This window comes from Phaenicophaeus curvirostris, chromosome 3 (assembly GCF_032191515.1).
Source record: "Phaenicophaeus curvirostris isolate KB17595 chromosome 3, BPBGC_Pcur_1.0, whole genome shotgun sequence".
Taxonomy (NCBI): domain Eukaryota; kingdom Metazoa; phylum Chordata; class Aves; order Cuculiformes; family Cuculidae; genus Phaenicophaeus; species Phaenicophaeus curvirostris.
The window spans coordinates 22,166,899-22,194,273 of record NC_091394.1 but is presented as its reverse complement, the minus strand read 5'-3'; the positions used below and the strand labels follow the sequence as shown (position 1 = coordinate 22,194,273).

The 27,375-nt window shown below is 41.1% G+C and overlaps 1 protein-coding gene across 1 annotated transcript; it reads left to right on the top strand.

The window, feature by feature from the left end:
• The first annotated feature begins 1,849 nt into the window (after positions 1-1,849).
• On the top strand, positions 1,850-27,375 carry LOC138718516 (reticulophagy regulator 1-like). The gene is made up of 4 exons (XM_069853024.1): positions 1,850-2,070; positions 18,574-18,680; positions 20,090-20,120; positions 27,248-27,375. Exons 1-4 carry the CDS (start codon positions 1,850-1,852, stop codon positions 27,267-27,269), a joined length of 381 nt encoding a protein of 126 aa, XP_069709125.1. The 3' UTR covers positions 27,270-27,375.

Below are 27,375 nucleotides of genomic sequence, written 5' to 3'. Positions count from 1 at the left end.
ACCTGGTCTTCCTGGTCTGTCCCTTCTGAACAGCCTGTAGTTGTTGACAGCCACACTCCAGTCATGGGATTTGTCCCACTAGGTTTCCGTGATGGCAACTAGGTTATAGCTTCCTAGTAGCACAGTAGCTTCCACATCCCTGAGCACCTTGTCTACCTGTCTTTTAAATACCTCCAGGGATGGTGACTCAACCACCTCCCTGGACAACCTGTGCCAGTGCCTGATGACCCTTTCCATGAAATATTTTTTTCTGATATCCAGTCTGAACCTCCCCTGGCAGAGCTTGAGGCCATTCCCTCTCGTCCTGTCCCCTGTCACTTGGGAGAAGAGGCCAGCACCCTCCCCTCTACAACCTCCTTTTAGGTAGAGAGCAATAAGGTCTCCCCTCAGGCTCCTCTTCTCCAGGCTAAACAACCCCAGCTCTCTCAGCCGCTCCTCATAAGGCCTGTTCTCCAGCCCTTTCACCAGCTTTGTTGCTCTTCTCTGGACTCTCTCCAGAGCCTCAACATCCTTCTTATGGTGAGGGGCCCAGAACTGAACACAGGATTCGAGGAGCGGTCTCACCAGTGCCGAGTACAGAGGGAGAATAACCTCCCTGGACCTGCTGGTCACGCCGTTTCTGATACAAGCCAAGATGCCATTGGCCTTCTTGGCCACCTGGGCACACTGCCGGCTCATGTTCAGTCGGCTGTCAACCAACACCCCCAGGTCCCTCTCCTCCAGGCAGCTTTCCAGCCAGACTTCTCCTAGTCTGTAGCACTGCACAGGGTTGTTGTGCCCCAACTGCAGGCCTCAGCATTTGGCCTTCACAGAATCACAGAATCACAGAATAACCAGGTTGGAAGAGACCCACCGGATCACCGAGTCCAACCGTTCCTACCAAACACTAAACCATATCCCTCAGCACCTCATCCACCCGTGCCTTAAACGCCTCCAGGGAAGGTGACTCAACCACCTCCCTGGGCAGCCTGTTCCAGTGCCCAATGACCCTTTCTGTAAAGAATTTTTTCCTAACATCTAGCCTAAACCTCCCCTGGCAGAGCTTGAGGCCATTCCCTCTCGTCCTGTCCCCTGTCACTTGGGAGAAGAGGCCAGCACCCTCCTCTCTACAACGTCCTTTCAGGTAGTTGTAGAGAGCAATGAGGTCACCCCTCAGCCTCCTCTTCTCCAGGCTAAACAACCCCAGCTCTCTCAGCCGTTCCTCATAAGGCCTGTTCTCCAGCCCTTTCACCAGCTTTGTTGCTCTTCTCTGGACTCTCTCCAGAGCCTCAACATCCTTCTTATGGTGAGGGGCCCAGAACTGAACACAGTATTCGAGGAGCGGTCTCACCAGTGCCGAGTACAGAGGGAGGATAACCTCCCTGGACCTGCTGGTCACACCGTTTCTGATACAAGCCAAGATGCCATTGGCCTTCTTGGCCACCTGGGCACACTGCTGGCTCATATTCAGTCGGCTGTCAACCAACACCCCCAGGTCCCTCTCCTCCAGGCAGCTTTCTAGACAGACTTCTCCCAGTCTGTAGCACTGCATAGGGTTGTTGTGCCCCAAGTGCAGGACCCGGCATTTGGCCTTGTTAAACCTCATGCCATTAGTCTCAGCCCATTGATCCAGCCTGTCCAGATCCCTTTGCAGAGCCTCCCTACCCTCGTGGCAGGTCCCCCTGAGGGCGGAACGGCTGAGCGCTCCGCTCCCCGCCCCGCCTCTCCCCGCCCTTACCGGGTTTAGCCCCGCCCCTCTCCCGAGGCCCCGCCCCCGGCACCTGTCGCGGTGACGTCACCCCGCTGTGCTCCGGGGAGGGCTCCGCGGCGCCGCCCCTCCCGCGCGCAGCCCGGCGGCCGCCCCCGAGCCATGGCGAGCGCGGAGCCCCGCGCGGCGGGGTCGGGCGGGGAGGGCGGCGGGCGGGAGCGCCCCGGGGCGGCCGAGGAGGAGCGGGGCGCGGCGGCCGCGGCGGCGCCGGCGCTGCTCGGGGAGACCGGGCTGGCGCTGGGCTGCTGCGTCGCGGCGGCGCTGAGCTGGGAGCGGCCCCTGCGCAGCCTGGGCGGCTTCGTGTGCGCCAACCTGCTGTTCTGGTGAGAGCCTCGGCGGAGCGGGGCCGGGGCACGGCGGGCCGGGGCTGCGCGCCCTGTGCCGGCGGGAGCGCTCCCGCAGCGGCACCTGCGCCCTCGGGCCGAGCCGCTTCTCCGCGGGATCCGTTCTGTTGCGTAGAGCCCAGAAATTAGCGCAGGGACCTGGTGGCTGTCGCGTTGGTAGCAACTCCTCGGTTTATTTCTGTAGGAAGGAACTTGTCGTTCTGTGTGAAACTTATTCAGGGTTTTCCCCTGATCTTAAGTTTCGGCGATGCCGTAGGTTTCTTTGGTTTTCTGATCTTTTGAAATGTTGCCGTCTGCCTGCTTGCTCGTGTACCGTGATTTATGCATAATATATGTGTCTAACAGAATCGTATGATCACAGAATGGTTTGGGTTGGGAGGGACCTCAAAGATCATCGGGTTCCAACCCGCCTGCCATGGGCAGGGACACCTCCCACCGGATCAGGCTGCCCGAGACCCCATCCAGCCTGGCCTTGAACACCTCCAGGGATGGGGCAGCCACTGCTTCCCTGGGCAGCCCCTGCCAGGAGTGAAGAAGTTCCTCCTTATGTTTAGTCTAAATCTGCCCCTCTCCAGTTTATACCCATTGCCTCTCGTCCTATCAACACGTGCCCTTGTAAAAATCCCTCCACAGCTTTCTTGTAGGCCCGCTTTGGGTACTGGAGTAATACTGTTGAGACTCAGACTGAGTTGTGTTTCTCCTCCTGCAGCTACGTTCCACCTTTCCTCTTATGCAAATGAGAGGCAAAGAAGCAAAGAGATGGATTGATTGCAAGCTCAACTTAGTTCTCTATAGCCTTTACAGTGTGAAGGTTAAACATGAGATCCCAGTCGTGAAAAGAGAGCTTCCTGAAGCTTTGTGTTGCACAAGAAAAATCTCTCAGTGCAAGTATTTCAAAATAATATCCTTTTTTATCCCAGGGTCAGTGTGTGTGATGTGTAATTTAGGTTGATTTTTATTATCCATCTTGTTCTCAGGTATCTGTGTTAAATCCTTTCATTGAGGAGGTTTTGTGGGTTTGCTCTCAATTTTCTCCATACTTGAGAGATAATCCATTCTTTCAACTTTTTGGAGGGCTTATAACGCTTTATGCTTCTTTGCAATAGGGCTCTGATAAAATTTCCAAGACACATTTTTGTGTATGGGGAAATAGTAGTTGCTGGGCAACCAGTTTGCTATTCTTTCGTCCAAGTTTGATAATAAATGAGGTACATAGTGCACGCATCATGTCATGCCTACAGAAAAAAAAAACCTTTAGAAGTCTTACTGGCAACTTGTGTGTGGCCAGTATTTGAAGTTAGTTTGTCAAAAGTTATAGTTTGCTCTACTTTCTTACTGCTTAGGTGAGTCAGAGCGGCAGTAGTCAGGGCTAGGACTGTTTGTATTTTGGTGATATTGTACCTCAGCAGGGGGCTGGCTCAGATCTCCTAGTGCCAGGGAGATTTGAGAGGTGGAGACAAACTAGGAAATATGTAGGAGCAGGTATGATGCCCAGTTAAGTTACGTGATTTGAGGCTGAAGAACAACAGGAAAGATCTCTTTAGCCAACCCGTGAAATCTGACACTTTGAAAATGAAACAGTCGTTTAAGTGTGGTATCAGGTGCTTTGGTGTGGGCATTGTGAGTGTTCGGAGTACAATGTGTTTGCTGTTTCTCCTATTCTCATTTGAGATCTAGCTGGTCAGCCTGGTTTGTAGTGAGCCAGCCAGTTGCTACTGATTCAGGACTGGGAGTACGACTGGGAATGTGAGTGCCGGCTGGAGCTAACCACGCTTTGTGCTGGCTGGAGCCTAGGTTGAAGAAACTTTGCCCAGTTACTGCTTCATGTGCCTCATCTTTTTTTTGTCATGTTCCTGCAAGCTTCCGTATCCCCATTGCAGAGGCAGTTGTGCTCCCAGTGTGTAGGGCCTCTAATGTCAGTATTCTTTAAAGTCAAGAAGTCTGTATTGCTGAGTGGGAGGCTTCTCTCAACTGTATCAGCAGTAGTGTCAGTGAAAGAGGGATGAAGGAGAAGTGAAGTTTAATTTTACAGTTTTCCAGATGTCAGACAAGTAGGGGTAGTTCCATTCTCCCATCCCTCTCATTTTGGTGAGACAGTGTTTTCCCTCACAGTCAGTTTAGTTCTTTTATGTCTGTCATTCAAAACACCTCATGTGTAAACTGCTACAGTAGGAGCTGCTGAGGGTCAGCTATTTCTCTGATATTTATGTATCTCTGTCTAATATAATTTCATTCTCTTTTCTCTCACTTTTTTGAGTATTCCTAACAAATGACTATGGAGTCTTTAACAAGGCTTAAAGCAACTAGTTCTTGATCTTGACTTCAGGATGTCACTAGACTAGGCAGTCCTGTACTCCACCATGTTTCAGTTTCCTTGGATTTCTGAAATAGGGCTGCGCTAAAGTTCAAAACCTGCAAAAGCAGACACGATATACGTTACTTTAATATTTTGAATAAATGTGTCAAAGATTCATTATAATAAAACTTAAATTTTATAGATACTGACATATTTAGGGAACTAACATTTAATAAAATTTTCTCAAAAATGAGTGAAATTAGGCTGGAAATTAAAGTAAAAAGAAATCTGGTTATTGAAAAAAGCATCCATCACTTAAGTTCCATTATTTGTTCATGATGAACAACTTTAAGCCTCCGCCCCAAATGACCTCTGTTGAAAATCTTTAAAATGAACAAGGGTTAAATAAATATTGTTTGGCACCTAACCGTGTCAAATGTGGATTCCACTTTTCTGCTCTAGATAGTTTACAAACTGAAGTCAAAATACCACATGAGAAAAGAGTATCCCCCGCCCCATTTTACATGCACTGTACTGAGAAAGTGAGTGATTTGCCCAAGAACAGAGAAACTCTGTGCTGGTGCCAGGAGTTTAGTTCAAGTATTCTTTCTAAGTGCTAGGCTGTGGTCTGAGAACTTTCAATCTTAGGTTTAGTTTTAGACAAATATTAGCAGTCAATACTAGGTTTTAAGCTAGTATTCTAGCCCAATTGTTACTTTGGGTATGGGTAAGGCGGTTGGGGGTGGCAGCTTCTAATTTTTGTTTCCTAATCTGTCATCTTAAATATTTCTGTGAGGTCAGGGGACAAAGTTCGGTTTTAGTAATTCTGTGCCATAATACGTGTTTTGCAGTTTGAAGATATTTGTTTCAAATGTACGTTTTATAGTTGCAGATATACGTTTCAAAAGTGATTGTACTGGTTTTGGCTGGGATAGAGTTAATTTTCTCCACTGTAGCTGGTATGATGCTGTGTTTTGGGTTTGTACTGTCAAACACTGGTGATAACAAAGGGATGTTTTAGCTGCTGATGAGCAGTGCTTACAGAGAGCCCAGCCTAGGTCTTTTCTGCCTCCCACCCCACCAGTGAGTGGGCTGGGGTGCACAACAAATTGGGAGGGGACACAGCTGGGATGGCTGACCCCGACTGATGAGTGGGATATTTCATACCATATGATGTCAATCTGAACAATATAAAGCTGGGGGGGCAAGCGAGAAAGGGGGGGGTGTCTTTGGAGTTATGGTGTTCATCATCCCAAGTAACCATTACACATAATGAAGCCCTGATCTCCTGGAGATGGCTGAATACCTGCCTGCTGATGTGAAGTAGTCAATGAATTCCTTGTTTTGCATTGCTTGCATTTGCAGCTTTTGCTTTGCCTATTAAACTTTCTTCATCTTAACCCAGAAGTTTTCTCACCTTTACACTTCTGATTCTCTTCCCCCATCCCACTGCGAGGGGAGAGGGCTGGTGAACGAGTGGCTGTGTGAGCTTAGCTGCCAGTGGGGGTTAAACTGTGACAATACTGCTTTAATGTGTGCAAGGTTATCCTTAGATGCACCAGTTTCACCTGTTCGCCACTTGCCCAAATGACTGATTTCTGTAGGGTTTCTTTGGAAGAGAGGCAGTAGAAAGACTAAGGTGTCATAGATGTTTTCTCCGTTTCTGTCTCCTTATGAAATGAATTTATTGTCTTGCTCTGTTTGCTGTTCTCAATGACAGCCCAAACCAAAGTTTTTCTTTGAGGTTTTTTTTAATATGCTTTCTGATATACAAATTCATATGTTATTGCAGGCCTGTAAACAACATTATATGATGTTATTGTACTGGATAAACAAATTAACTGACCAACTGTGTAAGATAAGTATCATTCCTTGATTTAGACAGGTATGCTGGCCAAACTTGCTATTAAAAATAGTGTCTTTTGTCACCATCCGTACTCAGATTTCTTTTGTTTGGTGTCACTCCTAATGAATTTTATTTTTTTTTTATATGGGAGAATTAATTACTCAAAAGAGGAAACAATGTTTGTTTTATATGAACTGGCTGTGTGCATTTCATCAGGTAAAAACTGTGGTAGGAAGTTTATTCTAGGTATAGAACCTATTTGCCATTTAAATGTTAGTAGCAAAAACACATTCAGAGTTTAGAAATTTGGTGTGTTTTAAGTATCCAGTTTGCTTTAAGATTTGTTATTAAAGTGTTTCTTACTTGAAGTGTTTGCTTGGCAGTGAAAATGCTTACCATGGAGAGATCTCAAAGTACTTTTCATTCATTAATTTATTCTTTTGATGTAAGGAAACAGTATTGGGCTAAGCATTTCCTTCGGATGTTTGCACACAAACTGTAAATGGTGTCACTTCTACTGGTGAGGTTTCTGCACATTTAGAGCAGTGTGCATACAGTTTTTATTGCTTGTTATGAGAAAGAAGCTGACATTAGACATGGGGCAGGCACGTTGGTGTAGGTTTTAAAACCCTATATGTTTGATATCGTTGTGTCACTATGTTCCATTTTCAGTATTTGATAAGGGGACTTCATATTTCTGCCTGCTATCAATATTGACCATGGGTGCCACTGGAAATGTAGTTCTCAAGGAACTACTCAGTCATACAGGACACCTTAGTGGACTTGGCATCCTGAACCTTATGAAGTTCAATGCTTAGAAAGTGTTACTTTCTTCTTTGTCTTGTCTGTATTAGGCAGTCTTATTCCTAGAAGGCTGCTGTGGTCATCATTAGTGTTTTTCAGTCAGTGTAGCAGTACTGCCTGGGCTTTGTGAGGTTGGTAGTTGTTCTTCCCAAACAGTTTGTGTGGTCTCTCCATTAAGAATGACTCGGTCTTTGTACAAGGATCATGTGGCTTTTATCCATACAAACCACTCATATCCAGCATGCCACCAGGTGTCATTACTAAGAAATTTGCAGAGCCTCTGTATCGATTGGCTTTCTAAATTCAGCTTTTAATTCTGCTTAAACAATTCAAGATTTTTGAGGAGTCCAGTTGTTGAAATTGCAAATTGCAGAACCTAAATCATAGAATCACACATCACTAGGTTGGAAAAGACCTTTGAGATCATCAAAGCCAACTGTATCTGACCACTACTAAATCATATCTCTAAGCACTTCATCTACCCATCTTTTAAATACCTCCAGGGATGGTGACTTAACCACCTCCCTGGGCAGCCTGTGTCAGTGCTTGATAACCCTTTTGGTGAACAAATTTGTCCTAATGTCCAATCTGAACCTCTCTTGGTGGGAGTGAAATATTTCCCTCCCTATTGCTTTAATCCAGTTTACAGAGTAATTCAGAATCCTCTACCCCCTGCCCTGACTTAAACTTTCCCAAAACCACACTCAGAGAGCATACCAACCAAAATTAATACAGAAAGTATTAATTTTGCCCAAATTTAAGTCCTAGTGAGGAAATTATTTGGTCACAAGTGCTTGCTTTCATTTAGAACATTAGTAGGAAATTCATCAGTGACAGTCAACAGGAGGGAGATTGCCAAACTAAATTAAGTGAGAATTGGAATAAGAGAGATCTGTGAAATCAAAATCTGAAGGACAATGCATGAAAATTAAGTGAATTGAAGTAAGAAGGAATATTGGCGTTGTGAGCCCAGTTTGTATTATATTGGCTGTCAGTTCACTATCTTAAATTTGCAGTATCTCCTAAGTCAGGAAAATGCATCTATAAATTTCTGTGACAAAATGCTTTTCTTATAGCAGCCAGACCCTAAATGTGATTTTGAATTTGGGAAAATTGAGTCTTCAGCTGTCTTTGTTATAGGAAATCTGAGAGCTATCTTCTTAGTTGATTTGGGATTACTTTGCCAAAATCCAATGTATCAGGATAGCACACGAGTGAGTAGTTTAAAGTAAACTGTAATTCTGCATCAAACCTTGAGTTTCTATCTCTTGTTCCTCAAATAACAGCAGTAGAATAGGTTATGTATTGATGTGTTTCTTTTGTAGTTATAACACGCTTGTTCTTAGAAAAGAAAAGAGAAAAAAATCTGGCATAGGCAGTTGTGAAATCAGCATGCATCCATATCTATGGGTGCCTTACATGGTTGCTAGTTTGTCTTCTAGTCTTAATTTGCTTTTTTTACCAACTTTTTCTAGCATATTGGTATTGTGATTATTTTATTATACATGGCTATGGTGCAGTAATTTGCTGTTCTGCTAGCGTAAAAAAAAAAAATTATTTTGGTTCAGTATTTTTTTCCGTAGAAGGTACAGGTTAATTAGACCACACCTCGAATACTGTGTTCAGTTCTGGGCCCCTTGCTACATGAAGGATGTTGAGGCTTTGGAGTGTGTTCAGAGAAGAGCAACGAAGCTGATGAAGGGGCTAGAGAACAAGTCTCTTATGAGGAGTGACTGAGGGAACTGGGGTTGTTTAGCCTGGAGAAGAGGAGACTGAGGGGAGACCTCATTGCTCTCTACAACTACCTGAAAGGAGGTTGTAGAAAGGAGGGAGCTGGCCTCTTCTCCCAAGTGACAGGGGACAGGACGAGAGGGAATGGCCTCAAGCTGCACCAGGGGAGGTTCAGACTGGGCATCAGGAAAAAAAAATTCACAGAAAGGGTCATTGGGCACTGGAACAGGCTGCCCAGGGAGATGGTTGAGTCACCCTCCCTGGAGGTGTTTAAAATATGGGTAGGCAAGGTGCTCAGGGGCATGGTTTAGTGTTTGATAGGAATGGTTGGACTCAGTGATCCAAGAGGTCTTTTCCAACCTCATGATTCTATGATTCTATATTCCAAAATATGCTTTTTCAGGTAAAGCTAGAGTTCCTTTGTGAACACGAGTTATAATGTAATTTTAGGTTCTACTTGTTTTCACTTGGGGAGTTTTAAGTTCATGCTGACTTTTCTAATATGAATTACTAAAACATTTGAAGGTTGCAGAGGCACGAAAGCGGAAGAGAAAGTTAAATTAATTTACCTAGTAAAAAGAATGTAAAGCCATTATATCAACAGTTTTTTTAGTGATTGCATAGTTTTGGCTGAGAGGTTGGTTTACAGGAATGAAAATTGACATTGTTTAAGAGCCAGACAGTGTTACATAAAAATCTGGACAGTTTACAGCATTCTTCAGCCAGTAAGAAGAAAACAGGAGCAATCAGGAAAGAAATCAAATGGATAATTGAGGAACTGAGGGAAAGCAAGCATTACTGAACAATTTAGAACCAAATCCAGGATGAGGACTTTGTGAAAGATGGAAATCCTGAACAAAGGAGAATAGAAGAAATGCAGCATAGCTTGGGTTTATTCTGTCTTCCTAACACTTGTAAATTCCATGTCTAAAGCAGTTGTCTTAAGAGACAAACAATAGTTTCTTCGTGTATTAACTCAAAATAATGAGACTTTTCAAATAGTACCTAGAACTTTGAGAACAGTGTAAATTTTAGGGGGCTATGCTACACTCCATGGTAGATGTTACAGGATTAATTGAGAGCATTAAAGAAAAGGAGCTTTAGGGCAGCATGGTAGAGGTGGATTGTTTAATATCAAACTGCTGCTACTGTATGAGAAAATGAGATTAAGATTTCTGCTGTACTTTGCCAGAGTACAGGTTAATTAAGGTCATCCGGGCATGTTTCTGCAAAAAAATAGAGGAAGCCTGGTTATCTGATGTTCTGTGTTTAATTGAAAATAATTTTAACTTCTGTGGAGATACCATGCCCTGTTGTCACTGATGTAACAGTAGCATTTGATGTCATAGTAGATTTGGAGGATGTGTTGTTTAGGTCATTTAAACTTCCTCATTCTCAATTTTTTAATTGTTTGTCTGAATACAATCAGTTACAGTAAATCTGATCCACAAGCCGCAAATATTGAAACGTGATTCCAACTACTGTATTCCACAATGTGAGATAATTTTGCAATGCAATGTTTTATTATTGACTTGATCCTCTTTCCCAGACCACTATACACTTCCACGTTTACCAACTTATAAGCAAATTTCTCTTTGATGATTAAATGCAAAGTATTGTAAAGATTTTTCTACTGTTTTTGCTTACAGAATTGTACTATTTTCCTTTTTACTTAGACCTTATTTTAGACTTATTTATAAGTTCAAAATGTTGTTTCCTGTAGCTGGGGTAGAGACAATATGCAATTTGAATTCTGATCCTGGGTGTTACTAACTTTAGTTAAAATTGTTCGTCTTTGCCTTTTGCTCTTCAGCCTGTGCACAGACCTCCAGGACAACTAGCATTTCTACAAGTGGCTGTCAGTGTAGTAATAGTTTAAGTCTGTTTCTTCTGACAAGAGAGTTATTTGTTATTCCAAAATCTTTATTCCTAATAAATTCTAGAAGCTTTTCTAAAAATCAGCTGTCCAGGTTTGATTTGATCTGTGCTTCCTGGCTGAACAAATATTATCCTAATCTTTTGAATAAAACCTGACAAATAAGCGTCTTGAATAAAATGTTGATGACTCAATTGTCTTTGTCTTAACAAAGAAAGCATTAATGAAAATGTTGCAAGTTTTAGAATAAGAATTATGCCTCTTCTTTTTTTAAAATTATTTTTATGTACTTAATGATAATTTTTTTAGTCTTCTAGGCACTATACAACAGAAAACTCGCTGCTGGTTGGCACATAAGTCACAAATCAACTGCTTTTAATTTCTTCATTCTCTTCTGGTTGAAATATTTTGTTAAAAATCTTGGCTGTAAGAATTCTTGTATGGCATTCTTACTTAGAAAGAGCTTTAAGTGAAAAAGGCTTTTCTTCCTAATTTATGTCTGTACAGAAGCTTAAATTTTTCTCCACTATATTAAAAGTTATTTTAAATATTTTTTTAATGTACATATCTTAAAAAGCATTCTATTACAATATTTCACTTGTTTTTAGCTAAACAGATAGACAGCAATTTGACTGTGAACTGCCAGGTACCCAGAGTGGTGATGTCCATGTTTAAAATCTACATAAGATGTAGAGAAAATGGGGTTTTAAATGGTTTTATTCAATGAATTGTGCTTTGGGGGTGCGGGGGGGGGGGGGTTTGCGGAGGGGAAGGTTTGTTACCATCTGTTACATGGGTGTAAAAAATGTCTGTCAGCCACTTTTCCAGGCCCTTTGTCCCACATTTCTTTGTGGATGAAGTAAGCTTAGTATTGCATGTGAGCAAGTCTAGCTCTCCAGAGTTAGAGCAAAACCACAAGGACAGGTGCCACTCAGGCTGTCCTGTGTCCTTGGGACCCTTGCCCCAAGGAACACACACTTCTTAGTGCTACAGAGGTTCCCAGGTAGCGCTTTTTTGAGCCTGCTAAGACACAAAGGCTGAACTAAAGACCCAAGGTGTTAACCCTGATTTGGGCTTATGTCGCTTTACCCTCCCATCTGATGTCTTAAGGGGAGATAAACTGCATGCACCTCAAGGCAAAGCATGGCTGGGGTGTGAAGAGGGAGGTGGCAGTGACAACCAGCCATGACCATCCCTGGCTTCCACTTCCCTGCAGAGGAGGGAATGACCACATTTTCCCTTATCTCTGTAGACGTATGTCTGAAACAGTGTTGGGCAGTTCCCCGTAAGAGCAGGAGTAGACATACCTTTAAAATTAGCAGGTAAAAAAAGTAGAATATCCGTTGTTGGCAGTTGAACCTTCTCAAACTGCTCTAGAAATATTTGATCTTTACAGATGAGAGCCATTCTCTTAGCTGGTTTATGTCATAGCACACCCTTTCATACAGGTACCTCATTTGGAGCTTTGAACAGTTCTCACTATTCAGTGTTGCATCATAGCCATGTCTTTTGGAACAAGAGTGATTCTATGGAAAACCATGGCTGGAAGGTGTTTAGTGGATTTTTACCTTTAATGTGTAATGAGGAAACAAGTATATACCAACCTATGCTATTTAAAACACCACAAAAATACTCAGAAGAGTTGAGCTGCTTTTAAGACATGAGTACATGTTTTCAGTTATGCAGCCCATAGATGTGTTGTCATAGCTGATGGTGAAGCAGAGCTCCGTGTTCATGTCTGCTATTCACTGCTTTTACGTATTTGTGTGGTTAGTTCTGTAATTCATGTAAGGGAAGAAGGTTATTACGAGTTACCTACTAAGGCTTTCCCAAAACAACAAGCTCTGGCTACGGTTCATCTAAGTTGTTTAGTTCTTGGTGAAATGTTTTCTTATGGTTTGTATTTTCAAAATGCAAGTCATTTATAATTCTAGAATTTGTTATAAAATATATACCTTCACAGCTAAAATGAGGCTTTTATTGTGAAATTGATAAATTTAACTTCTAAAGCAATTTAGTAGGTCCGTGCCTTCCCTGTATCTGACAAGTACAATTAAAAATAGCTTTTGCCATGCTCTCTAAGAGTTCATTATGTTCACAGACTATGCAATGTTGTGTGACAATATTTGCCTCTGAAATTTCTTAGCTGGTTTGTGCTGCTTGAATAACTCTTCTATGATCAGATTTGTGCAGTTAATTGTTTCAGGGGCTCTGTCACTGGGAGGTGGCTACTTGATAAAACAGATCCAATGGATGATTTGTTTTGTTAACGTATCTTGCTTGTATTGACATATGACCAACCTATGCTATAAAGAGTTGGAGGAAAGACAAGAAATGAACAAGGTGTCTTAGTATACTTTTCTGTCTTTCGGTGATGTGATATTAGGTAGTATCACCTCCTGGAGCAAGTAAAAGAGTGCTTTAACCAGATTAGGCCTCATCGTTAGTTTTAATTTATTGCTCTTCTGCTATGTATAGTCTGACTTTTACCATTGGGATTTTATCTGCATTTGTCCCATCTTTTCTTTCCATCTGACCTTCATGGCTATGGAAAGTTTCACTATGGGATTTAAGGAAATGCTCTTCTACTTTCTAATTGTAAGTAGGAAGAAATTAAGGTGATTGAAATGGTGAAGAGCAGGATCTCAGTAGGGTTTGAGAATGATCTATTTTTTTTTCAGTAAATCTCACATTTTTATTTTGTATTGTATATAGATATTTGTAAACTGCAATAGATTTTACCATTATACATTGGAGAATTTTGACTTTTAATTGTGGATGTTGTCAAGTTTTGACTCTTAATTGTGCAGTTCAGATTCACTTCAGACCAGCTGCAGTACAAGCAGGCCAGGAAATAGAAACTGCTAAAGCCTTGGAGTTTTAAGTTTGGCGTCTTGGAGAAAAGGATTTGCCTGCTTCTTTGAATAGACATAGAATGAAAATTTTAAAGGCCTGTGAGGGATGTCAGGAGGTCTTCGGTTCAACCTCCAGCTCAGAAAAGTTTACTGCTTAATTCAGAACAGATTGCTCAGGGTTTTGTCTGCCATCTGCTTACTGCCTCCCATAGCTCTTCCACTTGACTGCTTTAGATATTGACCAGAGGGCATCTTTCACAGCGAGGCCACTGTTGCCATCAGCCCAGGAGAGAGGCATTTCTTGCAGCCGCCAAATCAGATCGCTATAACCTACCTCTGGAGCTGCATCTGAGCACAGGCCTCTCATGTGCTGGGGATTCCTATTTCAGGCAGTGCTGGGGACCAAGTCCTGTGGCACCTCATGACCATTTTTGTGAAGTCCTGCTCTGTCTACAGCAGAGCTTTTTGCCCCCTTGTCATGCAAGCTGCCCTGTTAACTGCTGAAGCATTATGTAAAAGGCATAATTCTTTCAGTTGTTTTAACCTTTGCTTTCTGAAAAAAGCCCCTGTATCTCTCAACATAGTTCAGACAAATGGGGGGACAAATATTGTTTATGTCTCTAGTAATGGCTTTTACTTCCATACCAGTTGTAGAAGAAATTAAATTAGAATTTGAATTGAGTCTGTTTTGTTTATTGCTTAAAAAGACATCATAAAAGTTTGTTACATAAGTATGGGTATTGGTCTTCTACTAAACAGAAATATTTTTGTGCAGTATATAGTGGTGTCATTTTGGGGCCTTTCAGTTTTGTCAGAGATGTGTGTGCATGTGTTAGAAATACTGAAGTAAACTATTTTCTTTTCCTTAAAAAAGGATGGAAAGAGCCCTAAATCCTAGTAGTAAGGGGAAGTATTACTGAAACTTTTGGTTAGTATGCATCATGTTGATAATTGCTATAAGAATTTTGATTCTTGGTACTGTTAGCATAATAAGTCACTTTCAGATCCCAGTACGTCAGACTAACCTTTTGATAAGCTTATGACAGACATATGCCAAAAAAACTACAAGGGAACCTTATCAGCTTTTGACCAGCGAGGGCTGTAAGGGTATGGGTCTGTCTGACATATGGCTCGCAAACAGTGTTTCTAATCCGTATTGCTGGAGCACCTGAGCACTGACACACAGTGGCTGTCAGTGAATCCAGAAGATACGGTCTTTCTCTCAAACAGCCCTGTGTGAATAAACAGTATTCAAGCAGGTGAGGAAGAAATGTTACAGTTCAAAATGTTAGCACATGGAAAGTCCCATTTAGAACAAGTCAAAGCTCTCAAAAGTGAAGACCCCTTGTTTGGCTACTATAATACGTTAGCTGCTCCGACTAGATTACAGTTTTTTTCCCCAAAGCTATGGAGGAGAAAGACCGCAGTATTGAGTATTGGCCTGGAAGCATCTTTCAGAGAGGATGCTACCTTGTTAATCCTTGTTTGCTAATCCTAGTCCGCGTTAGTGTGATTGTTATTAACAGCAGGTGACAGCTGTGATTGCAGTGAAAGCAGGAATATGCTCTATTTGTGAGCGTAAAATAGGTCAAACATGTTCTATGAAATCTTTGAAATACAGGCTAAACTGTCTGATCTTACCTTTAACAACTGGTATAATATGTGTGTGTGTATGCACACACATTCACATGCTCATACATAGATTTCATTATTAATATATTTCTTTAAACCACTGAGGACTGTCTAGTGCTCACTGCTAAGTCAGGGCATATTGTTTAATTCTATAAAACACTAATGCACAAGCGTCATGAAGAACCTATAGAATAGACATGGCATCAAGCCCACATTACTTGTAAGTCTGTATGTGTTACAAACTTCTAATGCCTTGAAGTTGTATAGAAGTCTTCATTTGATGGGGATGTTTTTCCCCCTACAGTATCTCATCTCCCCATCTCCTCTATTGCCTAAGTTGAATAAGTAGGTTAAGCAAAGTTTTTTCAGTACAGCTAAACTTGATCCTTAAACAGAATCATGGATTTAATGATAAAAAGTATCACCATGAAAAATAGCAGGACAACAGGGCGCAAAGCTTTTAGGAGTTTTGGTTTAATGAGCTGTGCTCGGGCAGCTTTGAAAGTGCATACCTTTCTCTAAACATCTCTATTGCATTTCTTGAGGTGGCTGAAATGATACAGAAGTACTGATTGCATACTTGGTTTTTTTCGGTGGGGTGGTAGCCTTACAATTTGAACTCTACACAGATGGAGAAGCCCTTCATGTTGAAAAAAACTGTTGGAGTGAGCTTATCTGTTCATATTGGAAGTCATATCCTGGTCTGCTCAGCGTAATTGGGCATTATGAGTTTCGGTTAAATGTGAAAATTAGTGGCATGGACATTTTCTTTGATGTAATCCTGGGGTTTGAGGATTGCAAGGAATACTGGAATGGTTTTCTGATACGGTATTTTGTCCTGAGCTTGTTAGGAACACCTAGAATTCAGTTTCCTTTTTAAAAGCGTGCTCAAACAATGTCTTTTGGTTTCCTCTAGATGCCATGCTTGCTACTCCTTTTCACTTCCCCCTCTTTCATGCAGAAACACTCTGCAGTAACAACTGGTTAGGTGACCAATTGCCCTGTTTTCAAATTCGAGAGGTTTCTTGGAAACCTCGGCTTTTTATGGCTTTGTTTCTGTTGGTATTCTCATTTGATCCACTGCCTTGGACAGTGGCTTCTTACTAGTTTTGGTTAGCCTTAGCTGTGGGGGTTTTTTTAAGCTAATTGTTTTTGCTTTTCCCAGAAAAAGATACTAATGTGCTCATAATCCATATTCACATCTCTGTCTTAATATGCTTGAAACAAGCTATTAAAATACGTCAAGTTTTTTTTTTTATTTAATTGACTTCTAATTTTTATATGCTTCAGATCCGTTTTTATGAGTTAAGATATTTGTCAGTGCAACAGATTGCTGAGCTAATCTCCAAACACACCTGGATAGCAAAGTCAGCAGTGCATGAGGTTATAAATTGTACATTCTGAATCTAGGGACATTTGACTTGTTTAGACATGTTCAAAGATTTTATGTAATGAAAAACAGCATTCACAAAAGCTCATTATGAAGACAAGTTTGAGTATTATACTGAGCGATACAGTTTTACCTCATCTTTGCATTTGAAAGTTTTTATATAAAAATCTTGTGTGAACATAGGTCTTACAGGAAACACAAGAAAATGTGTAACATTTTTTGTAAGTGAATAAAAAAGAAAATTGTGCCAAGGCAATTTATGTTAATAAAACCATAATCATAGAATCATAGAATAACCAGGTTGGAAGAGACCCACCGGATCATCAAGTCCAACCATTCCTATCTAACACTAAACCATGCCCCTTAGCACCTCGTCCACCTGTGCCTTAAACACCTCCAGGGAAGGTGAATCAACCACCTCCCTGGGCAGCCTGTTCCAGAGCCCAATGACCCTTTCTGTGAAGAATTTTTTCCTGATGTCCAGCCTAAACCTCCCCTGGCAGAGCTTGAGGCCATTCCCTCTTGTCCTGTCCCCTGTCACTTGGGAGAAGAGGCCAGCACCCTCCTCTCTACAACCTCCTTTCAGGTAGTTGTAGAGAGCAATGAGGTCACCCCTCAGCCTCCTCTTCTCCAGGCTAAACAACCCCAGCTCTCTCAGCCGCTCCTCGTAAGACCTGCTCTCCAGCCCCTTCACCAGCTTTGTTGCTCTTCTTTGGACTTGCTCCAGAGCCTCAACATCCTTCTTGTGGTGAGGGGCCCAGAACTGAACACAGTACTCGAGGAGCGGTCTCACCAGTGCCGAGTACAGAGGGAGAATAACCTCCCTGGACCTGCTGGTCACGCCGTTTCTGATACAAGCCAAGATGCCATTGGCCTTCTTGGCCACCTGGGCACACTGCTGGCTCATGTTCAGTCGCTGTCAACCAACACCCCCAGGTCCCTCTCCTCCAGGCAGCTTTCTAGACAGACTTCTCCTAGTCTGTAGCACTGCACAGGGTTGTTGTGCCCCAAGTGCAGGACCCGGCATTTGGCCTTGTTAAACCTCATGCCATTGGACTCTGCCCAGCGGTCCAGCCTGTTCAGATCCCTTTGCAGAGCCTCCCTACCCTCCAGCAGATCGACACTTCCACCCAGCTTAGTGTCGTCCGCAAACTTGCTAAGGGTGCACTCGATGCCTTCATCCAGGTCATTGATAAAGACATTGAACAGGGCTGGACCCAGCACTGAGCCCTGGGGAACCCCACTTGTCACTGGCCTCCAGCTGGATTTCACACCATTTACCACCACTCTCTGGGCCCGGCCATCCAACCAGTTTTCCACCCAGGAGAGTGTGCGCCTGTCCAAGCCAGAGGCTGACAGTTTCTCAAGCAGAATGCTGTGAGAAACTGTGTCAAAGGCTTTACTGAAGTCCAGGAAGACCACATCCACAGCCTTTCCCTCATCCAGCAGCCGAGTCACTTTGTCATGGAAGGCGATCAGGTTAGTTTGGCAAGACCTGCCTTTCATGAACCCATGTTGACTGGGCCTGATCACCCAGTTCTCTTGCATGTGCTTCATGATAGCACTCAAGATCACCTGCTCCATGACTTTCCCTGGCACTGAGGTCAGACTGACAGGCCTGTAGTTTTCTGGGTCCTCCCTGCGGCCCTTCTTGTAGATGGGCACAACATCAGCCAGCCTCCAGTCCAGTGGGACTTCCCCAGTCTTCCAGGACTGTTGGAAGATGATGGAAAGGGGTTTGGCCAGCACAGTAATATGTCCTATGCAAGAATTAAAATATTTTGTTTTCTATACTTTCTCTGTGCTTACATAAAAGTCTGGATAAAAATCTACTATGAATTTAACGTATGTTTAGCTGTTGCGTCTTTATATGAAACTGTTGTGCTTGGAGCTCTCAATGTTTGCTTCCCATTGAAAGATTGTGGGGAAGAACTGAATTCAATTAACATAATATCAGTCTTTTTATTTTCAGTACTGATAGCAGCTATCAGTTTACCTATACTTCCAATAAGTTTGAAAGTATTCAACAATTATTTCTTCTTGACATTCTAGGTTTGTTGCACTGACCTCTTGGAGAGTGTATCATCTGACTTCTCTCATAATACTCGGAATACTAGTTCTTCAGATAATAAATGATTTGGTATTCTCAAGGATAAAAGGTAAGGCAATATATTGATATACACACCTGCAGTTCAGAGCACGTTAGTTCATTACTAAATCCATTTTGGTGTTCTGGTTATTATGAAGTAACAGATCATTTCAGAGAGAAATAATATGTCTATGATTGATTACCGCTTTCAGTGAAGTTTTGCTATATTTTATAGAAAAGGCTTTAGGAGATCTGGTTTAGCATTAGTATAATTTGAATCAGTGAAAAATCATCCTTGTTTCTTTACTGCAAGGTTTGAAAATGCATTATTTTCTCAAATACAAAGTTTCATTAAACATTTTTACTACTTTTGACATTAATCTAATCCCATCATTGTTTGGATGATCAGATATAAATTGGTCAACTTCGTAAATAGATTGAGAAAGGACCTATCCTAGCACAGTTGAAATAAGAAACGAGCAGTACTTTTTTCCTAGTTTCTGAAATGTTACATTTCCAGTGTGTGTAAAGTTATGGCAGTTACTCACAACCTTTTTGGAGATGTGGCTTCTCCAGAGTTTTCATTATCATTCTGATTCCTCCTTGAGCATTGCAACCTTAGAGGCCAACTTAAAAAGCTTAGCAGAATTTGATTTTTAGGCTCTTTTTTACATAAATAGCCACTAATGTTTATACCTTACCAGGTGAAAGGTAGTGGTTTATTTAAGTTTTCTCTTAGCTGCAATTATTAATATTTTGGTATTAATAAAATCCAAGATGTACCAATATTGACCAAGCTAAGGGAGTAAGAATGCCATTCTATTTTTGTTTCTGTTTTATTCCCATTTCTGTGTGATTATTTAAGGATTCATCATAGAGACGCGGCTTGGAAGATACGTGTTTCCCAGCTAACAGAATGATTATTTTTATGTATCTATAGTTACATTTTTAAATTTTACTAGTGCCTGTGAAGGCATTGTACACAGTGTTCAAGAACAATCAGGTTCTTGAAATAATGCTATAGAAATCTTGTGGTAATGACTTGAAATCAATGAAGTGACACTCCAAAAAGCAGCAAAAACATTCCTCTTGGTATAGCAGTTCTGTGTAATTACTTCACACTTCCAGCCAGCCACTAGATGGCAAGATTATTACAGATTCATAAGGAATGTAGAAAGTGGTTGTCAGTTTGTAGATTTAAGGTGTAAGTTATGTTGGTTATCTTTCCCTTCAGTGTGAAAAAGTAGCAGTATAAAATACTGACATTTTCCAGTTATGTTTTTAACCGCTATGTTAAGTTTACAGAAAACAATTCAAGAACTGTTGCTCTAAGTTAATATACCCTTCCTGTTTTGACTGTTACAGAGAATACCTTAGTCGTTTTGTTCCAAATTCAAGCATTCCTTATGAATAAAGAAAAACCTAATACTGTTTCTCTTTTAATGAATTGTGTTTCATTTTACATTCTCACAACTGCAGGTGCACGGCTTTGGAGGACCATCGCTGGCAAGTAGGTATATTATTTTTAATATATTGGTTATTTAATATCTTCTTTTTTATAGTTCATCTGGAATTTTAAAAATAGTCTTTTTAAAAAAACAGAATTGAATTATTTTGATTTTACCATCTTTACTAAGTTTATTGCTGCTTGTGCATAAGTTTTAATTTTTAATAACTTCGTAGAATGTGTATTTTTTCTCATTCGAGTACAAGTTTACAGTAGCATATCAAAATACTTCTAGAAATGCTTTTTCTTACAGTGGGACTATGTTTTGTATTTTCTGGAAGCTGTTGTTTTTTTTGAAGTTGGTTATTAAGGAAAAATACTGTGTTGGTTAAAGAGATAATTATCTTTTAGAACATCATTATACCAGCGCTGTCTAGAAGTCGGTGAGCTTGCTGGGCTTTGCCTTTGTCTTTCTAGTAGGCAACACAAGTAATTGATCATTATAGTTTCAAATAAGTATTAGTTGATATCCACAGGAATAAAATCTTATCAATAATTGTGAAGTTGATTGACTTGCCACGGGGATGACTCAGTCCATGTTGATATCATGCTGTTATTGTAGAGTATATTATTAATTTAATTTCTCTGCAATACAAGCAATGTCTCAAAATGGTTTAAAGACTATCCCATTTTCAGAATACAAGCTTGTATATTGAAGACATTATTCTTCTAAACAGACCACCAGGAATTATTGTGAATCTGACATCATTAGAAAGCAACTATCTGCATTGCAAACATCCATTAGTACACACTGTATTACACCCTGACACTGAAGAAACAGTAACATGTGGTTGAAAAGGGATGATGTGAGTTTCTGTTTTCTGTGTAGAGTTAGATACCAATATCGTGGCAATTACAGAGAGCATTTCAGATGTGTAGTTGTTCCTAAACTTCTAAAAGTACGAACCATCTTCAGACTTTCCTATAAACCTGCTGTGGAACTATATGGAACTGATAAGAGGCTAGGTCATGGACTGAGCATTGTGTTTCTGCTGCCACTCAATGTATCTTTGTAGACCAGTGATGCTTCAAAGCTTTTAACTGAATAGCCATTGGTGTAATTGATGCTCTTTCATGCTGTTTCTTGTGAGGGAAATTTATGTAAAAATTACTATGTTTTTGAGTGTTTACATCTGCATTTATTTGTTGTTTACATTAGAGAAGAGGAAGGCAAAGAATCAGAATCTTGGAGTTGACTTACTGTTCTGTGGGAATGCCTGTGCTATTAGGTCATATAATACAAGCAATGTATGTTTCTGTAAAATAATCTGCTCTCTGAAGGTGGCCAGCCAGGAGGAACGTTGCCTCAGTGTATAAGACCTGGACAAGCTTGCAAGGTACTTCTAGTGCACTTTCCCAGCCACCAGCAGCTTCCAGTTAAAGGACCGTTAGGTACCAAAAGTGGTGTAGTGGTGTCCTCCTTCTTCCTCTTTCCCTCTGCCACCAAGTTGTTTTAGGTGGACCTTCTATGAATTTGTCCCATTGCTTTTGTCCTTACAAACTCTGATATTTGCAACATTGTGTAGCACAGACATCTGCAGCTTGAACTGTATGTTTTGTGAACACAGCCTTGTGTGCTATATAATAGTTTCTTAATACCTTTCTACTTTCTTTCTCTTGGAAGAAATATTCTCCAGCAAGCTCTGACTTTATAAACCTCTGACTTGTCCTGTTCAGTCCGTGACTACTTAATTGTTCCTAACATAATTCTCTGTACCTTTATCTTCATTGTGTTTTTCTGCACTTTTCTTCCATTTCCATTATCCTTTTTGTCAGGATGGAGCATCAGAATTAGAAATAGCCCTCAGTGTTCAGGGAGACCTTGGACTATACATTGGCACAGGACTATATATTGTCATAAAAATGCCCTCTCTTCTTTTCAAAATAAAGCCCGGTGCTTGATTGTTTTTCTTACCTTCTGCTGAGCTCTGAATCAAAATTATCATGGATGTTTAATCATCTCAGGATTATGTTCCTGAGTATTAAAGCCCATGTGAATTTAAGACTTTTTTTCCTATGTGAATCTCTTCACATTTTGTCTGCCTTTTGGTGAGTAAATCACCTGGTAGTTGGTTAAGTTTTTGCAATTCCTTGCAGCTGGTCCCCATCTTTACCAGATTAATTCCTCTCATATCCCATGATCTCTTAGTCTTCCTAAGAACATTTGATGGGAGACCTTGTTGAAAGCCTGCTCAGAAATCCAGGTGAGTTTTTATGGATGTCAGAATTCATCTAGAAGGTGGTTGACTGAAAGCACAGAAGGTTTGTGATGTGACGTCATTTACAGCATACCGTAGGATAGGCATGCGTGTCCTTCATTAGATTTCCTGACTGTTTGCACAGCACAGAATAGAGTTGAGTCTTTACTGGTTTGCGGTTCTCTGGCTCTTGCATACCTTGTCTGAAAATAGATGTTGCTTTAGGGATTTCACAGTCATCTGGTGTTAAGGCGGCTTTAAGAGAGATTGTTTAACATAAATGAAATTTCAGGTGTTGCTCAGTAGCTTTCATTTAGAATTTTTATAAGTTCACATAAAGACTTTGCATTTGTTTGCACTTTGTGTGGGTGTAGGATTTTCTTTTTTTTTATTTTGCTTTATCTGAATACTAACGTATGAAGATGTCTGATTTTTTTGGGTTGAAATTGGAAGAACTGCTGTAGGATGTTGAGGCTGGGTGCATGGTTGCTTTTCATTTTACTCAAGATTGTATATGAAGATCTTTACGTGCAATCTTATGTAAGCAACCTGTGTCAAATGTATCCCCATGCTGTCGGTTTACAGAAGCCACTACCCAGCAGAGAATCACGTACTTAACATATAGAGAAAAAATATAGTACATCTGTGGTACTTTGGATGAGAGGCAATTCCTATCCTAACAAATTGTGTTTGTGACCATTCTCTGGCATTGAGGCCCAAAGGCACAAGCCAACTCTTTCTGTAGCATTTAACTGTCTTATAGTCCACGCAGAATGGTCCTTTGCAGGCAGAAAGGATTCCTGGTCTGTGCCAACTTTGAAATCACCTTGGGTTGTTTGGGAAAGTGCTAGCTGGCATACGCCAAAAGTGCCAAGAGTTATTTTAATGATATAACTGCATAAATAAAAACAACTAGTGCCCACAGCATTGCCCACACAATTTATCAGAAAGATACAGTCAGAAAGTAAAATGTGATCTGAACAGATCAGTTTCCTGCCTTACCTTTTTGTTAGGCAATTCTGGTTTTGAAAATTAATATCAATCAGTTTCTATGATGTTTTAGAAATGGTGGTACAGCTTTATGATGATTTTATGATGCTATGCTTTCTACTCTTTTTCCTGACAGTTAAAGCTTGTGGTAGTTGGAAGGTGGATGGCTGATTGTGACTGTTTTAAAAGTTACTTTTTTTCAGTATTTGTTTGCATTGTGCATCCCTTCTGCTGTACGTACAGTTCAAGCATCCAAGTCCTTCAATTAAGATACTGTCAATCTGTTTCATTCACTTTTGGTCCTCCTTTATCTTTGTTGAGCACCACCGACTAGTTAAACCAAGCGTAGCGTCTCTTCTTTTTCATTCCTATAACTCAAATGGACAATGCTAGTTGTCTCCCATTTAACATGCCTATGTAAGAAGACCTATGCTTTTATTTCTAATGAAGTAAATTAGTACTATTTTAAGTTTAAAAATTTCAAGCTGAAGCAAGATGAGATCTCATCCTGAACCTTGCTCAGTGAAGTGGCTTCTTGTATCACTTTGTTTCTGAAACTGCTTCTATTTTCTGAGGAACTTCTCTACTGGTACCTTGCCTTGTTTAAAAATGGTTTAACGGCTGTTAAAGGAGCACTGGAGAAAGTCACTTGTTAAATTACTTCTACTTTATAAAGTTGTTTCATTTCCTCCTATCCTCCTATCCTAGGTGTTCAAAGATACCTATCGGGTATCTTTGAAACCTGATGCTAATAGATGTATTAGAATATGCACAGGAATTGTGGCACACCTGTGTTTCTTGAGTGGTCAGACTTAAAAACATCAAATTAATATGGCATGATTCATCTTGTCCATAATGAAATATCTGTAGGCTAGTCAGGTATATTGCACCTTAATGGTGACTTTTGTTTCCCTTGAACGTATACAGTAAGCCTAGGGTGGTGAGGTAGGTCACGGGTTTACAGCCCTTGTGTCATCATTCCCTGTTGGTCTGAAGGCCTGTCTACATTAAGGATGCCATTGACTGGTACTTGTAGTTACAAAAAGGAGCTGAATCTTGCAGCAACATGCTGGAATATCTTTCCCCACCAATAACAATTGCAGGTCTTGGCAAACAAGTGTAGGTACTAGGTTTGCCTCTGTCTCTTTGTACACGCAAGCAGTTTCTCTGAAGTGAATCTCAGGCACGGTGTGATTGTGTGTGTATTCAGATCACTCTTGAGACCTTGAGGATATGCTACTTAATTGTATCTCAAAAAAAAAAAGTTTTGTCCTTGAGGGTGTTGCAAAAAGATCTCTTTGGACATGAGTGGATTAGGAAATAGATCTTGTTCCATTAGGAAATCTAAACAGAACCAAGGTTGTAACGGAACTATTTCTGGTTTATGTTTGTTAATCCATTTCCTTGATGTTGTAGATAAGAACAGAGCTAATGTAAGTCAGGGCAGGTCAATACTGAAACATGGGACTATTGGTATCGGTTTCTGTTGCACAGTCTCATAGTCTTGGTTTGGTCATACAGACGAGATCCTTTCTTCACATGGCTGTTCTTCACATGAGATCTGGTAACAGACTGAAAAAACCTTCCTGTGGACCTACAGGAAGACAGAAAGCAGAATATAGTCTAGTAGATAAACAGATGTAGAAAAATAGGGAGTTTATGGAGACAACTCCTCTCAAGAGATTCAAAACACACTTGGACAGTTTCCTGTGCAACCTGCTTTAGATGATCCTGCTTTAGCAGAGGGGCTGGACTAGATGATCTCCAGATGCCCCTACCAGCCCTGATCGTTATGTGATTCTGTCTGCTGTTCTGTTCATTTTGGCTCATATATTCATATGAGTTTGTACTGGAATATATATACGCCTGGATAAGAGCAAGACGACATACCACAAATAATTCTGTTTACAAATATGATTCTCCCAAATGTGCATAATATAAAAAAGTGGTTGCATACTTGTGGAACTATTCTCTTAGCAAATGGAAACTGAATTTTATTTGCAGTTTAAACCTGTATTTTATTTATTCAGTAGCCACTGTACTGTTCAGATATCAATTTGTAATTATCCTTTGTTTTATATAATGCATTTTTCCAAATCACAAAGGCACATTAGATATAAATGGCCAAAACTCCTGCAGGTTGCGAAAAGAATTGCCTACATTACTAAAACTTCTTGACACTGTTGGTTTTGGGGTTTTTAAATGCTGTATGGCTTTATTCCTGCTTTCTAATACGTAGTGTTTTGACAGTTTGCCTTCATGCTGGAAAATAGGTCATCTGGGCACTAGCACAGTGAGATGTGTATTTTTACTATGCTTAAATAAATGAGATTTGAAATACTTTTTCAAGTGAAGTCACTGCATTCATGATTAAATGTGTGAAATAAATAGCTGACATAAATGCAGTCTTTGCAAACCGCAAGGTACACTGCATCCTATGCAAAACTGACTCAGGAATTAATTTCCTTTGTTACTCATTGGTAAAAATGAACTATTATACTCAGTTGAAAAATGCTAGGTCTGTAATGATGGGTGGATGGAAAATACAGCCTTTGTTTGTCTTTTTTTTTTTTTTTTTAAAACATAGGGCAGTTCTTAGAATCATAGAATCATAGAATAACCAGGTTGGAAGAGACCCAATGGATCATCGAGTCCAACCATTCCTATCAAACACTAAACCATGCCCCTTAGCACCTCATCCACCCCTGCCTTAAACACCTAATTCAGCAATTTTAAACACCTTATTCAGCAATTTTCAGCCTATAGTAGAGCCACCTCTATCCTGTGTTTAATTTCAAAGTATGGAGCTGCAGTCACCATTTAGTTATTCTTGGGTGTTTTGCTTCTGGATCCACTGTGCCAAAAATGCTATTCTGTTAAAGGTGTCTATGAATGCAGCCAGGTGGATTTGTAGGTAGTGAACAACATAAGAACTGAGACCAGTGGCATGAGGTTTAACAAGGCCAATTGCGGGGTCCAGCACTTGAGGCACAACAGCTCTGTGCAGTGCTACAGAACAGGAGAAGTCTGGCTGGAAAGCTGCCTGGAGGAGAAGGACCTGGGGGTGTTGGTTGACAGCTGACTGAACATGAGCCAGCAGTGTGCCCATATTGGCTTGTATCAGAAACGGCGTGACCAGCAGGTCCAGGGAGGTTATTCTCCCTCTGTACTCGGCACTGGTGAGACCGCTCCTCGAATCCTGTGTTCAGTTCTGGGCCCCTCACCACAAGAAGGATGTTGAGGCTCTGGAGCGAGTCCAGAGAAGAGCAACAAAGCTGGTGAGGGGGCTGGAGAACAAGTCTAACAAGGAGTGGCTGATAGAGCTGGGGTTGTTTAGCCTGGAAAAGTGGAGGCTGAGGGGAGACCTCATTGCTGTCTACAGCCACCTGGCAGGACGTTGTAGAGAGGAGGGTGCTGGCCTCTTCTTCCAAGTGACAGTGGACAGGACAAGAGGGAATGGCCTCAAGCTCCACCACAGGAGGTTCAGGCTTTTGACATCAGGAAAAAATTTTTTACGGAAGAGGTCACTGGGCACTGGAACAGGCTGCCCAGGGAGGTGGTTGAATCACCTTCCCTGGAGGTGTTTAAAAGATGGGTGGATGAGGTGCTGAGGGGCATGGTTTAGTGTTTGATAGGAATGGTTGGACTCGATGATCCTGTGGGTCTTTTCCAACCTAGTGATTCTGTGAACTGCTAATTCTGAGCTGACCTAGTTCTGATAGCTGTCGTGCTCGCTGGCATGTCACATAATACCCATATTATCATCATAGGGGAAAAAAATGCAGCCTCTCTACTGCTGCCTACTATCATCTAGGCTGTCTCACATCTTTTTTTATCGGTATGTTTATTTTAATGATAATTTTTTTCTTTTGATCACCGTATTAAGTAAACATTAAGTACAAGATATGTAGAATTGCAGGTGGGGTTTTTTTATTTTTTTAGTTCAGCTTGTTTCCAGCACTGAGAAAACAAAACAACTCCTGCAACCTGATTGAAGTTGAAAGGAAAGTGATAAAGCAAATACAGAAAATTCCATTGAGGAGGTGAGGTGGAAGAAGAAACAAGCCAGA

Coding starts and splice junctions, on each gene's coding strand:
- LOC138718516 (XM_069853024.1), top strand. CDS start 1,850: ATGGCGAGCGCGGAGCCCCGCGCGGCGGGGTCGGGCGGGGAGGGCGGC. Junction 18,681..20,089: donor GGTATTCTCAAGGATAAAAG/GTAAGGCAATAT, acceptor TCACAACTGCAG/GTGCACGGCTTTGGAGGACC. Junction 20,121..27,247: donor TGGAGGACCATCGCTGGCAA/GTAGGTATATTA, acceptor TTATTTTTTTAG/TTCAGCTTGTTTCCAGCACT.